Here is a 15,027-nt window from a genome sequence, read left to right as displayed (position 1 = left end):
AAAATTTTATTCTTCAAAAAAGTTTTATTTCATCGAGTTATACAAGAATTCGCGGTCATTTAACGGTGCCACGGATATCATAGAGTTCCCACAAATTTTAAAATTTGCGCGGGAATTTAAACTCAATAGATAATTTCAAATCAGTAAAGCGCTGAGAGGTAAAGCAGAATATTTACAAGACAACAGTGCCAGCTTCAGGAAAGTAAACAAAGCTTATGTATAACTTATTAACGTGTGATCACAAAAAAAAAAAAAAAAAAAAAAAAAGAACAAAAAATAGACTCTTGAGCATTAGAACGTATCGAGCATAATTCAGTGACACGAAGTCATTCGACGGCAAAGTGTCTGACGTTTCTGTTATGTCAGTTGAAAAACTAAAAATACAAGCATGTAAAAATACCTGAGTGATTTTGAAATGAATCTTATCAGTAAACATCAAATAATAATATTTCTTTTTAATTATTTATAAAAAAGTTAAATAATTAACAGATTAATTTCAATAATGCATTTGTGATTTTCTTTTATTTTTTTACAGACGATTGAACGTGTCAGTGTTTAACAATGTGTTAAAAAATTTCATCCTCATAATTTAAAAATAAGTAAATTTTTAAAAATAGTACCAGCGTTAATAAATTAGATTTTCAAAAATGTCTATGAAGGTAATTAATTTTAATTAATAACTTTAACGATCAATTGTGTCAATATTGATTCATTTGCTTTATAAATTAAACGTCATTCAAATTTTGCAATAAAAATTTTTATTAGCATGTAATAAGTCGAAAAAATAGCGAGGTCAAGTCATTGACAACTCGTAAATAACATATATTACAAAACACGTGTTAACATATGAAAAGCATTCATGTATTTTACAATCCAAGCTTTGCATGTTTTAAATATTATTTGAATTTATATGAATTAACCAATACTAATTTATATTTTTAATGACATCATTTATTTCTATATACTGTAAAAAGAGCGGTGTTCAAAATGTATTTAATTTAACAGCGCCTAGGTGTTAAAATGCCGGTGTTAAATCGGTGTAAAAAAACCACAAAGTTAAATCTTTTAAACACCGCAAAATATTTATGATACTGAAGTTAGCCATCTACTAATTTTTTGATTTTTTAGTGTAGTTATGAATAAATTATAATTTTGAATGATATTAAAGTTAGCCGACGTCTAAAAGATTTTGAATTTTTTTTAAAACGATAAATTATAAAATAAATAATAATTTTAAAAATTGCACCTGTAGTTTTTTTAAATTTCTATATGTCCATATTTTTATATTTTATATTTTTGTCATTGACTTGTTTAAAAAAAAAGTCCGATAATTTTTAACTGTCTGTTAACTTCATGATCATGATTCTGAAGCTAGTTGACAATTAACAATTTCCGAACTTTTTTTCAACATCAATTACAAAAAAAGAATAAAACTAAAAAAATGCGCGTGTAGGAAATTTAAAAAACTTTAAGTGCAATTTTTTGAAATTTTTTTTTTGTTTATAATTCATCGTTTTTTAAAAAATTCAAAAATTATTAAACGTTAGCTAACTTCAGCATTATAATAAATTATAAAATTAAACATTTAAATTATTTATTTAAATGGCGCGAAATCGATTGACGTCATTAATAGTCTCAAGAATATTAAGTAAATTAAAAATTATCATAAATAACGGCTTGTTTTAATTTTTTTGCTTTACTTACTATAAAAAAATATTAATCATTAAATGTCAATATTTACAAAATTTAAAATTCAAAATTATAATCTCGGATTTTTTAATTATTCTTCATAAAAAAATTATCGATGAAATAAAATTCTGGTTTGAAATAAAATGAAAGAAAAATATAAACCAAAATAAATTTAAAAATATATAATTTGATTTATTGATTCAATAAAAATTATTTAATAATAAACTAATCTAAATAGAGATTAAATAAACAATCCATTTATTCTTATTAGATATTAATGAAGTTTGTTGATTGGATAAAATAAAATTGATTAAAAAAAAAAATTCAATTATAAAAAATTTAATTACTTATCCGGATATTGATAAATAAAACTCTCAGACAATAAAAAACTTGTTTTTACTTTATTCAGAAAGAATCTCCATGGGATGTAGAATTGCATCTTTCAGCGGCTCGTGGTGATGCAAAACGTCTGCAAGTCCTTTTAGACTCGGGACGTGTTCATGTCGACTGCAAAGACAAGGTCAGTATTCAACTCGTTGAATTTTTTATAATTGAAAAAATAAAAATAATGATAATAAATAAATGCAAACATAAAAATAAATAAATTATATAACATATCATCATTCATCGTTAGTACAATCAATGAATTATATAAAGTGTGCATGACGTAATTAACAAAACTTGCAAGTTAATTTAGTTCTGTAAAAAAGAACACTTAAAATGTATGTAATTAAAACTTAACATTAATCGTCCATCTAATCTATTAAATTAACTTGTCTATTTAAATTTATTACTAAATATAAACTTTTATCGCTATAGCTCGTGCCAGTTGATTGATTGTTTTGAATCAGTATGTTTACTGAATCTTTATTAGATAAATCTGTTTAATATAGAAGAGGGGAGGGAGGCAAAACGGGGTACTTAAGAAAATATTAAGTTTTCGAAGTCTCAAATACGCTAAATCTTTTTTTTAATGATATTCGAAGTAAATAGAAAAAATTTTCATTTGCTATTAAAAAAAAATCATTTTTGCGGACAAAATGGGGCACCCCCTAAAAAAGATAAAAAAAAATTGCTGGATATTTAATGAATTTGATTATTTTACATTTTTAGGAGGATTTCTTTAGAAATCGGCCTATTGCAATGGGTTTCATGATCGAATTATCAAAGAATTTTGCCGCCATATATCTTATTTTACCTAGAAGGGTCAAAAAATACCATCCACTCAAAAGTTTATATATATATATATATATATATATACGATATAACGCGCCTTGTCATCATGATAACGCCTGCAATTCTTAACGGATCTTAATGAAATTTTATACACTTATTTATTAGACGATTACCTTGATCAAGTTCGAAGATGAGCCCAATCGGTCGATTAGTTTGGAAGTTGTGGGTGTTAAAAATTTTTTCTGATTTTCATAAAAATGAATTTTCTGGCTTTATCCTAAAATAACTTTTGAACCGACAGTGATAACTCAATTTTGTAAAAGTGTCTTAAAATTTGAACAATTAGCTTTAATTTTCACTGCAATACTTAATTTTTGGAAACATCTTTTCTAACAATTTGATGATATCGAAAATTTCACGAAAAAACAAAAAAAGCTTATTTTTGCAGCTTAGTCTTCTAATAACTTCTAAATGATAAGGCATAATCCTTTTCCTTGAAATTCATGTTTAAGCTTACAAAATAAGTATCAATTACACTATTGTAGCTTTATTGTATTTGCATAAGAAATCTACCTTTCCATTCCGGGTAAGGACGGATGGCTTTTTTTTTTTTTTGTAAGTAATTTACATAAAGAAAAATTACATTTTACATAATTATTGGATACAAAAGAATAAAAAATAATTTTTACTAGTTTTTATCATAAAACAAGTCATTAACATTTTTCGACTGACACTCGATTTTTGAAAAAGTTTAACAAAAAAATTGAAAATAACGCTCAATTATATTTAAAAAAGAATTAAAAAAAAATTTTTTTGAGGTTACTCCGTTTTGCCCCTTGTCTCTCATATATATACATATCGACGTTCTAATTAACAAATAGTCTAACTCCATTTCAGAAAACCCTCTATATATGCGAAAAAAAAGTAGTTTAAAATTTTTTTTTTTTCTAAAAATGAATTCCATATCTAATATATGTATATTATTTTTGTGTAGGTTACTCAAACAATATTTTTTCTGACTATTAGTATTTGAAAATTGCGCAGAATTACCTACTAAAAAATATTAAGTTAGACAATTTGCTAATTAGAACATCAATATGATACTGAAGTTAGTCGACGTCTAATAATTTTTTTTAAAACAATAAATTATAAAAAAAAAATATTTAAATCTTGCGCCTATAGTTTTGAAAATTTTCAACAAGGGTATATTTTGAGTTTTTATTTTTTCGTAATTAATTTAAAAAAAAAAAATCCGAAAATTGTTAATTGTTTGTTAACTTCAGTATCACTATATACATATATATTTATTTAAGTAGATCTATGTCTATATATTTAGTGTTTATACGGATATTAAATGAGTTTGTTTGATTTAGGACGGGACAACCCCACTTATATTAGCGGCTGCTGGGGGCCATATTGAGTCTGTTACTGAGCTATTACAACAAGGGGCGGATCCAAATGCCAAAAGACTGGTAAGTTTTGACCCAGGGCTAGCTACTTATACACTTGTGTTGGTGTGGGTTTAGGGTCCTCATGAATGGACGTAGAATGAATGAAAACGTTACACGCTATGTCTATATCTATATATTTAGACATTGTATACATACAAGTGGGTACCTTTTGTATACGGAAGGACAATACTTTTTATCTATTGTACCAATTTTTTTTTCATTGGTTAAAAAATTTTCTTTTTTTACCTTGTGGGTGGATTACATAATGGAAAGGCTTTGCTACGAAAAGTAACATATGTATGTACTTTGAGTCTATCCGTAATGAAACACTTGTAGGAGATCACTCGGATGTCGGATGTCCGTATTTTTTTTTTTTTTATAAACTTTTTTTATGTCTGGAATATTTAAATAATTATTATTAAGTTTACCGTTACGTGTTAAATTAAAGTACAAACATTAATACATTTGTATTTGCAACAATTTTTTAGTTGAAAAATTATTATTACATTAAAAAATCGGGACTGAATATGGAGTTTTAGTCTACTTCCCTTATCACCAAGCTTTGTGGACAAAAATTGTCAAAGTCAAATAAAAAATTGCATTAAATAGAGAGAAAAATCTGATAAAAACGTTTTGCAAGTAAAGCCTCAGTCGGCTTTAACAGAATAAAAAAATAGTTTTCTCATGCAGTTAATTAAATGTACAAAATAAAATAAGTCAATCTTTTCTGAATCGTTTGGTCACAAAATTTATACGAAAATGTTAATTAATTACTATGAAAATAATTATTAAATTTAATCAACACAAAAAAATATTAGTCTAAGCTGATTTACTTGTCGACTTAAAACGCGAAAAATTTCTTGGGACAAGTAAAAATTTTTTACGTCAAGAAATCCTTTTTTTCTGTGCGAATTTTCAACAAATTTGGAAAATAAATTAACATATTGATAAAATTAGAATAGAACTGAAAAAAAAGTTTCAAAAAAAGCTTGTTATAATTTATAAGACTGGAATTAATTTGAGATGTATATATTTAATTTTTAAGACGTTGTGTGATATGATACTATACTTGAAGACACCGCACTTGACGCCAAACATATATATAACGTCTTAGTCGTTTCATTTCTCCAGATTGAATCTCTCATAATGTCATTGACCTCAGTGAGCGGGAATGACGTAAAATTTACTTGATCGTACAGCGTTAAATTAATTATTTAATCACTTGAAAATTACTATCAAAGATTTTCATGAATAACTATATCATCCATTGGACATGTAAATCATTAAAAAAAATTTTTTTTAATTAACTTCCTATAACTTTCTTAAACATGTTTTATTTAAAAATTTATTTTTCATACAAGTTTGAAATATTTAAATGTATGTGACATTTTTGTAGCACTGTGTATAGACTTAAATAACAAGTTTGTTTAGGAAATTTTATTTGGACAAAAAATTAATACAGTTAATTTATATACATGCAACTCATGTCCTACATATTTATATATGTTTGCAAAATATACAACAAGTTAAGTATAGGAACGAGGATAATATATTAACTTGTAGAAATGTGTATATATATATTAGGGTGGCGCAAAGAAACCGAGTATTTTTTTTTTTCGAGTCTCTTATAAAAATTTGTTGGTTTACGATGTTATAAGAAGATTCTCCAAAAATCAGCTCGATAAAAAGTTTCAAGAGGTCGCTCACGAATTTTGAAAATATCAGAAATGATCGAAATTCGACTTTTTTATTTCAAATTTGTTTTTTTCTCAAGGCAGCAATAGTTTCTATTTGTGAAATCATGACTACGTTGAAAATTTAAGCCCAAAATTAAAATTTTGAAACCTCGTTCAAGAATTTTGAATGGTTTCGAGTGCTGTCTTTTGAACGTTTTCGAGCGACCCTTAAATATTAATAATAAAGCTTCTCGATTGTTTAACCATCAATTAGCACCACAGTGAACGAAAATATAACCCGAGAAATAGAAATAATAAGTTATTTACATACTTTTTTATTTTTTCATTCAATTTTTAGGGTTTTTCGCTTAATCAAAACTTACCAAATTTTATTGTTTAAGACTGTCTTGTATATCTTTGGTTATTCAAAAGTTATATGTTACTGAAATGACAATAATTGAGTCATAAAAAAATACAACAACCAATTTAAACTATTAGTTACGAATTATCAGTAAATATTCAAAATTCTTGAGCGCCGTTTAAATATTTAAATTTTGGGCTGAAATTTTTAGCATAGTCGTCAATTTCCAAGTATAAACTATTGCTGCCACGAGAAAGAAAAAATTTAGAAATTAAAAATTCGAATTTCAATCATTTTTGGTATTTTGAAAATTCGTGAGCGACCTCTTGAAAATTTTTTATCGAGCTAATTTTTGGAGAGGCTTCTTAGAACATCGTAAACCAACAAATTTTCATGCGAGATCGAAAAAAAAAATAGTCAGTTTTTTTGCGCCACCCTAATATATATATTAGTGTTTTTTTTACGACTATTTTTTTTTTCAGTTCCAACCGAAAAGTTTGTTGAAAATTTCCAATAAAAAATTCCCCAAAAATTTGAGCTCTTAACATTGACATTAAGTACTTTTCTAATATACATACGTGCACACATACACACACTCGGATATCATCTTTAAATTAGTCAGAATAGCTTCCTAGAATCTGAAAACGTCAAGAACTGTTAGAAATTCAATTTTTGCAAATCGGACCGAAACTGATAATTATTTTTTTTTCCGAAAATTTTAAATTTTTCATAGCGAGAAGTTGAAAAAAAAAGTTGATCTAGGACTTTATGTGAAAATTTTCAAAAACAATTTGATCAATCGATTCCTATAACTAAATAGCTTTAGAACTTCACTTCAATTTTCCACTATATCACTTACATTATTTATGTAAAATGATATATAGTTATTCCATTTGTTAGAACACAATTGTTTGTCATCGTTATAAATAAATTAATATATTTTATAAATGTATCTATATATATAGATAAATATGAATTATTTAGTAATATAAAGCATAAAAAAATATTTGCGTGAGAAATAAATTATTAACGCATTACACGTTACACGAAGCTGCTCAATTAATAATGAGTGGAGCAACTATTCTTGATTATGATTAAATTGTTCTTGCTTGGCATCACCTATTTAATTGATTAGTCATAAACATGAACTTATTTCTATTCATTTATATAAATTATCTCTGAATTTATCATGTAAATATTTTTTACATGGATACTTTATTGTGTTTATTTATTTATTTATTCAAAGTTAATATTTTTTACTGAGTTACATATTTATTAAACTGAAATGTTGTCCATTTTCTTTCGTACTTTCATAAAAAAAAAAAAAAAAAAAACGAATGGAATTTTAAGTCTTTTAAAATTTTGGGAAACGCAAAGAATTTTTTTTTATTTTTAATTTATTTCGGAAAATTTTACACGGAAAAAACAAAATATTAAAAATTAATAAATGATAGTAAAAAGTGAAATCTGTTATCAATAATTAGTACTATTATGTGCTTTATGCAAAGTAGGTTACTAATTTTTGTAGATTCCTAAAAACTACTATCAATTATTTAAAAAAGTAAGTAAATATTACTACTTTTAGGTATAATAGTGACTTATCAGTGAAAGTTTATTAATTTATGGCATAATCTATTAAAAAGTGATGATTGGTCAAATTAACAATTGGTATCTTAGATACTGATTTTTCCAGCCGGAAATTTCAAAAGTTACAAACTTTTATTTTATAAATTCGATATCACTGATCAATTATTAGCTTAAAATATCATTTATTCATCATTATAAATTAATTTACAATATACATAAATCGAATAAGTGATAAATAATAAAATTAAAAATTAGTATACTAGATACTGATTTTTTCCTCATAAAAATACTGAAAATCTTAACTCTTATTTTATAAATTCTATCCCATTGACTAATAATTTATATAAAATGTTATTTATTCGTTATTATAAATTAATTTATTATATACATATATCGAATAAGTGGTAAATAATAAAATAAAAAATTCGTATACTAGATCTTTATATATTAATATGTACGTTTACTAATTTTTCGGTTCCTCATTTTTCAAATTTTTCTATGTTTATTTGAATAGTAGTAACTGTAGATACCAATTTATCGATTCTTTTTCATATTAAATTTAATGTACGAAATTACAAATTTTGCTCTTCTATGTGTATCAAATTTTAATATATATTATAGCAATTTTGTAATATATATAATGATCCTGGTTTGATATTAGTATCAAATATACTAATTTTAAGTCGAAAATAAACTACAAACTATTAAAATTTTGAGCATCATTTTTTTTCGTATATGAAATAAAAATCTCTTACGGTTATTTCTCAACAATAGTAAAAATAAAATTTTTAAGTATAAAAAAAAAACTAAATAAAATAAAAAAAAAAACCAAAAGCGCGATTCAAATATTCTTTAAAATTTTTTTTTAATAATAGAAAGTACATTTTTTATAATTCGATTTCAAATCAACTGTTCTAGAATTTCAGTGGTTTGAAATACGAGTAAAATATATGTGGTTATAAATAAAATATAAATCTCTAATTCAAATACTCATAACAGGTTTAAAAACCACAATTATTAAATAAATAAATGTAATCTCTCTAAGAATAAAAAGTAATAATGACAGTAATTATTAAAATACTCGTTTTTTTTCCTGTTAATAGTTGTCATGTTTTTGAAAATAAACTACTACAGATATTTCAAGACTCCGAGGTCAAGTTAAAAAACCCCAGACGTTTTCATACAATGTAACAAAAAACATTCTCTCTAACTATAACTCTTTTTAGCTGTACAAATATTATTTCAACTTGTCAAATATATGTCATACATGTATTAGATAAATCTTATATTTACTATTTACACCCAATCTTTTTTCCTGTAAAAAAAATCTTTTATATTCCATACAATAAAAAAAAAGTACCAAGTTAATTTTCTTGATAAATTAAATTTTATTTTTCAACTCATCATTAATAAAACAAAAGTTAATAACTTCCATCTCATTAAATAAATAATTAAAATTTCATTACATATCTTGCAAATATAAATTTTTATTTTGATTTACTGTTAGGTAATTTATAATTAAATTTTTTTTAACATGCCAACAGTTTTGTTAATGCATATTTGTAATTAAATGCCATAAAAAAACAGACAGAAATAATTATAGACTAAAAATGAATGAATGGCTCTCATATTTTTTTCATATCAATACAAGCACGTGAAAATATCAACGCCTCAATTTAACACTTCAGCACTCAACTAAAATAACAGACACCAGAACTCGATTATTCATACATACAAACATATACATGTATATACTTCATACATATATTATATATATTTCATGTAGGTAATTAATCATCGTTACTTTACAGACTGGAACAACTTCTCTATTTTTCGCAGCTCAAGGCGGTTTTGTAGACATTGTTACACTTCTCATTGAGCATGGTGCCATCATAGACTCTTGCAGTATTGTAAGATTTATTATTATTTATTGTTATTATATATTTTTTTTTAATTTTCAATTTTTACTTTGAAAGACTATATAACAAAAAATCCTTTTTTTTTTTTATCATAAATGTGCTTTAAAATCTTATTTATGATTTATGACAAATTTCGATAAGAATTGCGATTAAATTTACAATATGTGTTGTAAATTTTTTTTATTATAAATTATTTTGTGTCAGAGGACATTAGGATTTTGTTTTTCGTATTTTTAACTTGAAAATTTGAAATTTTGAATTTAAATTATTTGAGCGCGTTTTTTTAAAAAATTTATGTCCGTATAGTAAAATTATCAGTTTTCGATAAATAAAATAATAAAGATCTTATAAAAAAATATTTATATTATTAAATTTAATGTTATAAAAATCAAATTATTATTTTTATTATTATTAAAAAATAATAATAATTTTGGATTTATTAATGTTCTTAAAAAAATTTTTTTATGAATTCCTGAGAAAAAAGAATTCAGATTTAACAAGATCTAATTAGATCATCATAGATCTACATTTATCTCAGTAGATTCATAGATTCAAAATTCCTTTTAATACAAGGTAGTGTTGCCGAAATCGAAGCAACTATTCGATTGTTTACGATTGAATAGAATCGACTGAAGACAATCGGTTGTGGTAATGAATCGTTTCTGAACAATCGATTATTGACATAATCGATTTAAAAAAAAAAAAAACGATTTTTTTCTCTCTCAAGTTTATAGTTGCAGAATCGATAGCTTAACAATCGATTGTGTAGAATTTATTTTATAATTTTTTGTTCAAAATCAATAAACGAATATGGGTCCAAAATCACAAATTCAAAATTATTAATATTTACTTTATTTGACAGTCGATTATTTTCTCACATCTTTAAAGTTGCATAATAGACCATTTAACAATTTATTTTGAAAAATCGATTTTGAAATTTTATTTTAAAGTTAAATATCACCGCGTATAAATAAAAGTTTATATTTCGAAGTATGAAATTTTCATATGGTCATTTATATTTAAAATAATAACAAATAAAATACTTTGTTTATGTTTAATAATTTTTTATTTAAACTTTTCAGTAAAAAACAGTTCAGAAAAAAAATATTTTCTCAATAAATGGAGTATTGTATTTAATTAATAATTTCTTTTTTGTGAAAAATCGATTATTTCATCGCAACTTTAAAGTTGTAGAATCGTTTGAATAAAAATCAATTGTTAAAATCGATTATTTTTTAATTTTTCAAATAGCGTAAAATTTTGATCTATAAAATTATAAATAGATATCTAACTTTAACCATTTCGCTTAAGTTGTTTATAATTTGTTTGCCTGTATTAGTCAAACAGTTTTTATAATGTTTGAGTTAATGACTTTAAAAAACAAATTTTTTTTAAATTAATTTTACAAAAAATAGATGTTTAAAAATCGTTTTCAAAAAAAAGAATCGATTTTTTCAATTAATCGAAAGGCCTACGATCGATTTAAAATAATCGACAATCGAAACGAAAACATCGATCCGAATTCTAATTTAGAATAAAAATTCAAAATTTTCAAAATTTTTAAACTAAAGAAAAAAATAGATCTATTTATAATTCCGGTTTTAAATTTCCGTAGGGTCTAAATGATTTGTTTCCAAGTTGATATTTTTTTTGTCATAAGTCATGCAAATGTCGTGTATTAATTTTTGAACTCGTAACTAGATCTGCGTAAATTAAAAATTTTTTTCCTAAAGTACTATCTTCATTTAATTAAAATAATTATTTTTTAATTATTCAGGATGGTGGGACACCACTTTTTGTTGCTTGTCAATGTGGTCATTTGGAAGTCGTAGTAGAATTAATTGAAAAGGGTGCTAATGTAAATGCTCATATGAAGGTAATTAAATACTCAAATTATAAATAAAAATAGTGGTGTGTGAATCGGGTTCGAATTAAATCTAATCTAATATACTATTCGATTCTTATTTTGAATAAAATAATTCGAATTCCGGAATCATTCGGAAGTTTTCGAATTATTCGAATTTTGAAATTATTTATAACTTTTCAAATCACTTGTTTCGAATTTAAAAAATTTTGGTCAGCTTTCAAATATTAAATTTTTATTTAATGAGAGCTTAATTTTTAAAGTAACCAAAAATTATTTTTTCGTAGATACGTGTCTAAGTTTTATTTACCTCTGACAAAAATTTGAATTATTCAAAAAACTATTACAGTTTTCAGTCGTTCAGAAGAAAGTTTTTAAATTCCTAATTTTCGAATTATTTCGTAAGTTAGAACTATTCGCACACCCCTAATAAGTAAATAAATAAATAAATAACTATTATTATTTTACTAAGGATGGTGCCACAGCATTATTTATAGCCGCACAAAATGGTCATATTCGAATACTAGAAATTTTATTATCACAAGGAGCTAAAACAGATGCAGCGAGAACTGATGGCGCAACTCCACTCTGGATAGCCGCTCAAATGGGGCATGATCATGTGGTCAGAAGACTCTTGAAGGCCGGAGTCAAGGTCGATGCTACCAGACATGTAAGCCACTACCACTTATTTTATCATTATTATTATTCCTTCGTAATTCATCAAGTCAATGACACCTCATTTTTATTTTTACATTTATATTTATATTTACTCAGGACGGTGCTACTCCGCTCTTCAAAGCCGCTCACAAAGGTCACACTGCAGTGATTGGCGAATTACTAAAATATCGACCATCTCTTGATATTCTTCCAGTAAGTTTTAATAGAACCCCTAATTTACTTTATATTTATTTACCATAAATATTTATATTTAAATATACAAAGGAAAAGTTTTAAATAAATATGCACTTATTGAAGTTTCAAAAGTCAGTAGACCGGAAGAGAATCCATTGGCGCGTTATAATTAATTATTGTTTGTAAATGAGCTTTACTTTTAGAATGGGGAAAGTGCATTGCACGCAGCAGCCTTGGCTGGACATATGACCGTCACGAGACAATTAGTTGGAGCCGGTGCTGATCCTCTACTTGTTAATCAGGAGGGTATTACCCCTCTTCAACTTGCCATTAGACACTCGCAAACCCAAGTTGTTAATTATCTCAAGGATAAAATTAGAACGCGCACTGCATCACGTTAATTATTTTAATTATTATCTAATGTTAGTCTTTATTTTTAAAACGCTGAAATAATTTCATGTGAAATTTATCTCTAAATTATAAATTATTTAATTATTATTTTGAACATTGATTATAATCGAAATTTTTTTTTGAATCTAGGAAACGGATCAGTATTTTTTAAAATTATTTTCTATTTTAATAAAGTATAATACTAAATATAAATATATAAAAAAAATATATAAAATATTTTTACACTAAAATAAATAATTGCCTTTAATTGAAAGGTAAATTAATGGCCGGGTGTTGCATTATTATTGTATACGAATATATGTTATATATATTTAATATTGATAACTATTTAAATAATTAGACAAGTTTATTTATAAATAAAATAGTTATTTTGAATAGCTAATTCGGCAGTAATCCAAATAAATCTAGTTAATTGTTATTAATTGATCTAATAATTAATTTAAAATTATGGTGTATAGTCAATTGGTCCCAACAATTTTATACCACGACAAGTGACCCTTAAAAATTGATCTCCCCGACAATTATTGGTCGTCAATTGATTTTTATCAACAACCCGGGTCAAAAAAATAACTTGATTTTGATTTTTTTTGACTCACATTTGACTCAGTAAACGTGATTTTTGCTACACTTACTTTTTTTTAACTAATGTGGCTTTTTTAACTTAAGGACTTAAGTCAAATTAAAGTCATGTTGACTTGAATTTAACAAATGAGTTACATGTAAGTCAACTCAGACAAATTCAAGTCGTTTGACTTGGATTTGACTTAAAAATGTAAATTAACTGAGTCAAATTATAGTCACGTTGTCTTAGATTTGATTCCAATGACAAATTTAAGTCAACTGAGTCAAATTAAAGTGACGTTCACTTGTACTTGACTTAAATGACTTGAATTTAACTTAAATTTGAGTCAAATTAAAGTCAAGTTTTATTTGAATTTAACTTATCTTTAAGTCATTTAAGTCAACTGAGTCAAATTAAATTTTTGTTGACTTGAATTTAACTCAAATGATTTGATCTTAAGTCAACTCAGTCAAGTTTGACTTGAATTTAACTTAACTTTACGTCATTTAAATCAACTGAGTCAAATTGAAGTATCGTTGACTTGAATTTGACTTGAAAATGTAAGTCAACTCAGTCAAATTGTAATCACGTTGCCTTGGATTTGACTCTAATGGGAATTTAAGTCAACTGGGTCACATTAAAGTGTCGTTGACTTGTATTTGACTGAAATGACTTGAATTCAACTTAAATTTAAGTCAAATCTGAGATAACGTGACTTTAGTTTGATTTGGTTGGCGTAAATTGGTACTAAGTACGACAACAGTCAAAAGCAATTCAAAACCAAGTGAGTTTTCGTAATTTAAAAGATATTTTTTTTTTCATTTTATTAAAAAAATAGTACCTAAACTTGACTGGCTTTTGTCTTCCTAGACTTGTTTTATTTTCAATTTTTAAAATTACGCAAAAATCAAGTCATTTTTTTGACCCGGGAGCTAATTAACATAATTCAACTTTTTATATTTATGACAGTGAACTTTAATTACTCATGTCACAGTAATTACTTAATAATTAATTATTTAATGAAATTGTCTATGGGATCAATTGCCATGTGATCATTTGTCGGGGATCAGTTGTCTAGAACCTAAAATTATTAATTAATTAGTTTGTTTCTTATTTTATTACCGTCCAAAGTTAAATAAATATTTTGTCAGTCTTAATTAATAATTAATGTAAATTAAAAGACTGACGGATTTGCCTTGATATGTATTTAAAATAATAACAGTGCAATCTAATTAAAAATAATTTAAATTAATGTAGAGTTTAAATTAAATTTCAAAGAAGGATAGCGTAATTTAAAATAATTTTATTTAATTATTATTATTTATATACATATATTTATGTATTTAAAAATAACATATATTTTGAATCATTCCCTCATATATTTAACTATTAAAAAAAATAATAACTATTTTCTTAGTCTTCCTACACTGTTAATGTGTTAATTAATTAATAACTAATTAATAAAAAAATTGTTATTGT

At 24.8% G+C, this 15,027-nt stretch overlaps 1 protein-coding gene across 2 annotated transcripts; it reads left to right on the top strand.

Annotated features, from left to right (window-relative positions):
* Positions 1-327: 327 nt before the first annotated feature.
* On the top strand, positions 328-14,906 carry LOC103568445 (ankyrin repeat domain-containing protein 29). 2 transcript variants are annotated; one of them, XM_008545299.2, is made up of 9 exons: positions 328-428; positions 536-659; positions 2,099-2,209; positions 4,239-4,337; positions 9,752-9,850; positions 11,637-11,735; positions 12,196-12,393; positions 12,498-12,593; positions 12,779-14,906. In XM_008545299.2, exons 2-9 carry the CDS (start codon positions 648-650, stop codon positions 12,974-12,976), a joined length of 912 nt encoding a protein of 303 aa, XP_008543521.1. In that variant the 5' UTR covers positions 328-428; positions 536-647; the 3' UTR covers positions 12,977-14,906. The 2 variants fall into 2 exon arrangements, with proteins under 2 accessions (XP_008543521.1, XP_053598866.1); XM_053742891.1 differs by lacking the exon at positions 2,099-2,209.
* The last annotated feature ends 121 nt before the right edge of the window (positions 14,907-15,027 follow it).

This window comes from Microplitis demolitor, chromosome 2, assembly GCF_026212275.2.
Source record: "Microplitis demolitor isolate Queensland-Clemson2020A chromosome 2, iyMicDemo2.1a, whole genome shotgun sequence".
Taxonomy (NCBI): domain Eukaryota; kingdom Metazoa; phylum Arthropoda; class Insecta; order Hymenoptera; family Braconidae; genus Microplitis; species Microplitis demolitor.
Note: the sequence above shows the minus strand (reverse complement) of the source record. Positions and strands in the feature narration are given on the sequence as shown.

What these genes read in the sequence shown, in the direction of transcription:
- LOC103568445 (XM_008545299.2), top strand. An exon ending in TCATAGACTCTTGCAGTATT is followed by an intron (nt 9,851 to 11,636) that starts GTAAGATTTATT and finishes TTAATTATTCAG; the next exon opens with GATGGTGGGACACCACTTTT. An exon ending in AGGTCGATGCTACCAGACAT is followed by an intron (nt 12,394 to 12,497) that starts GTAAGCCACTAC and finishes ATATTTACTCAG; the next exon opens with GACGGTGCTACTCCGCTCTT.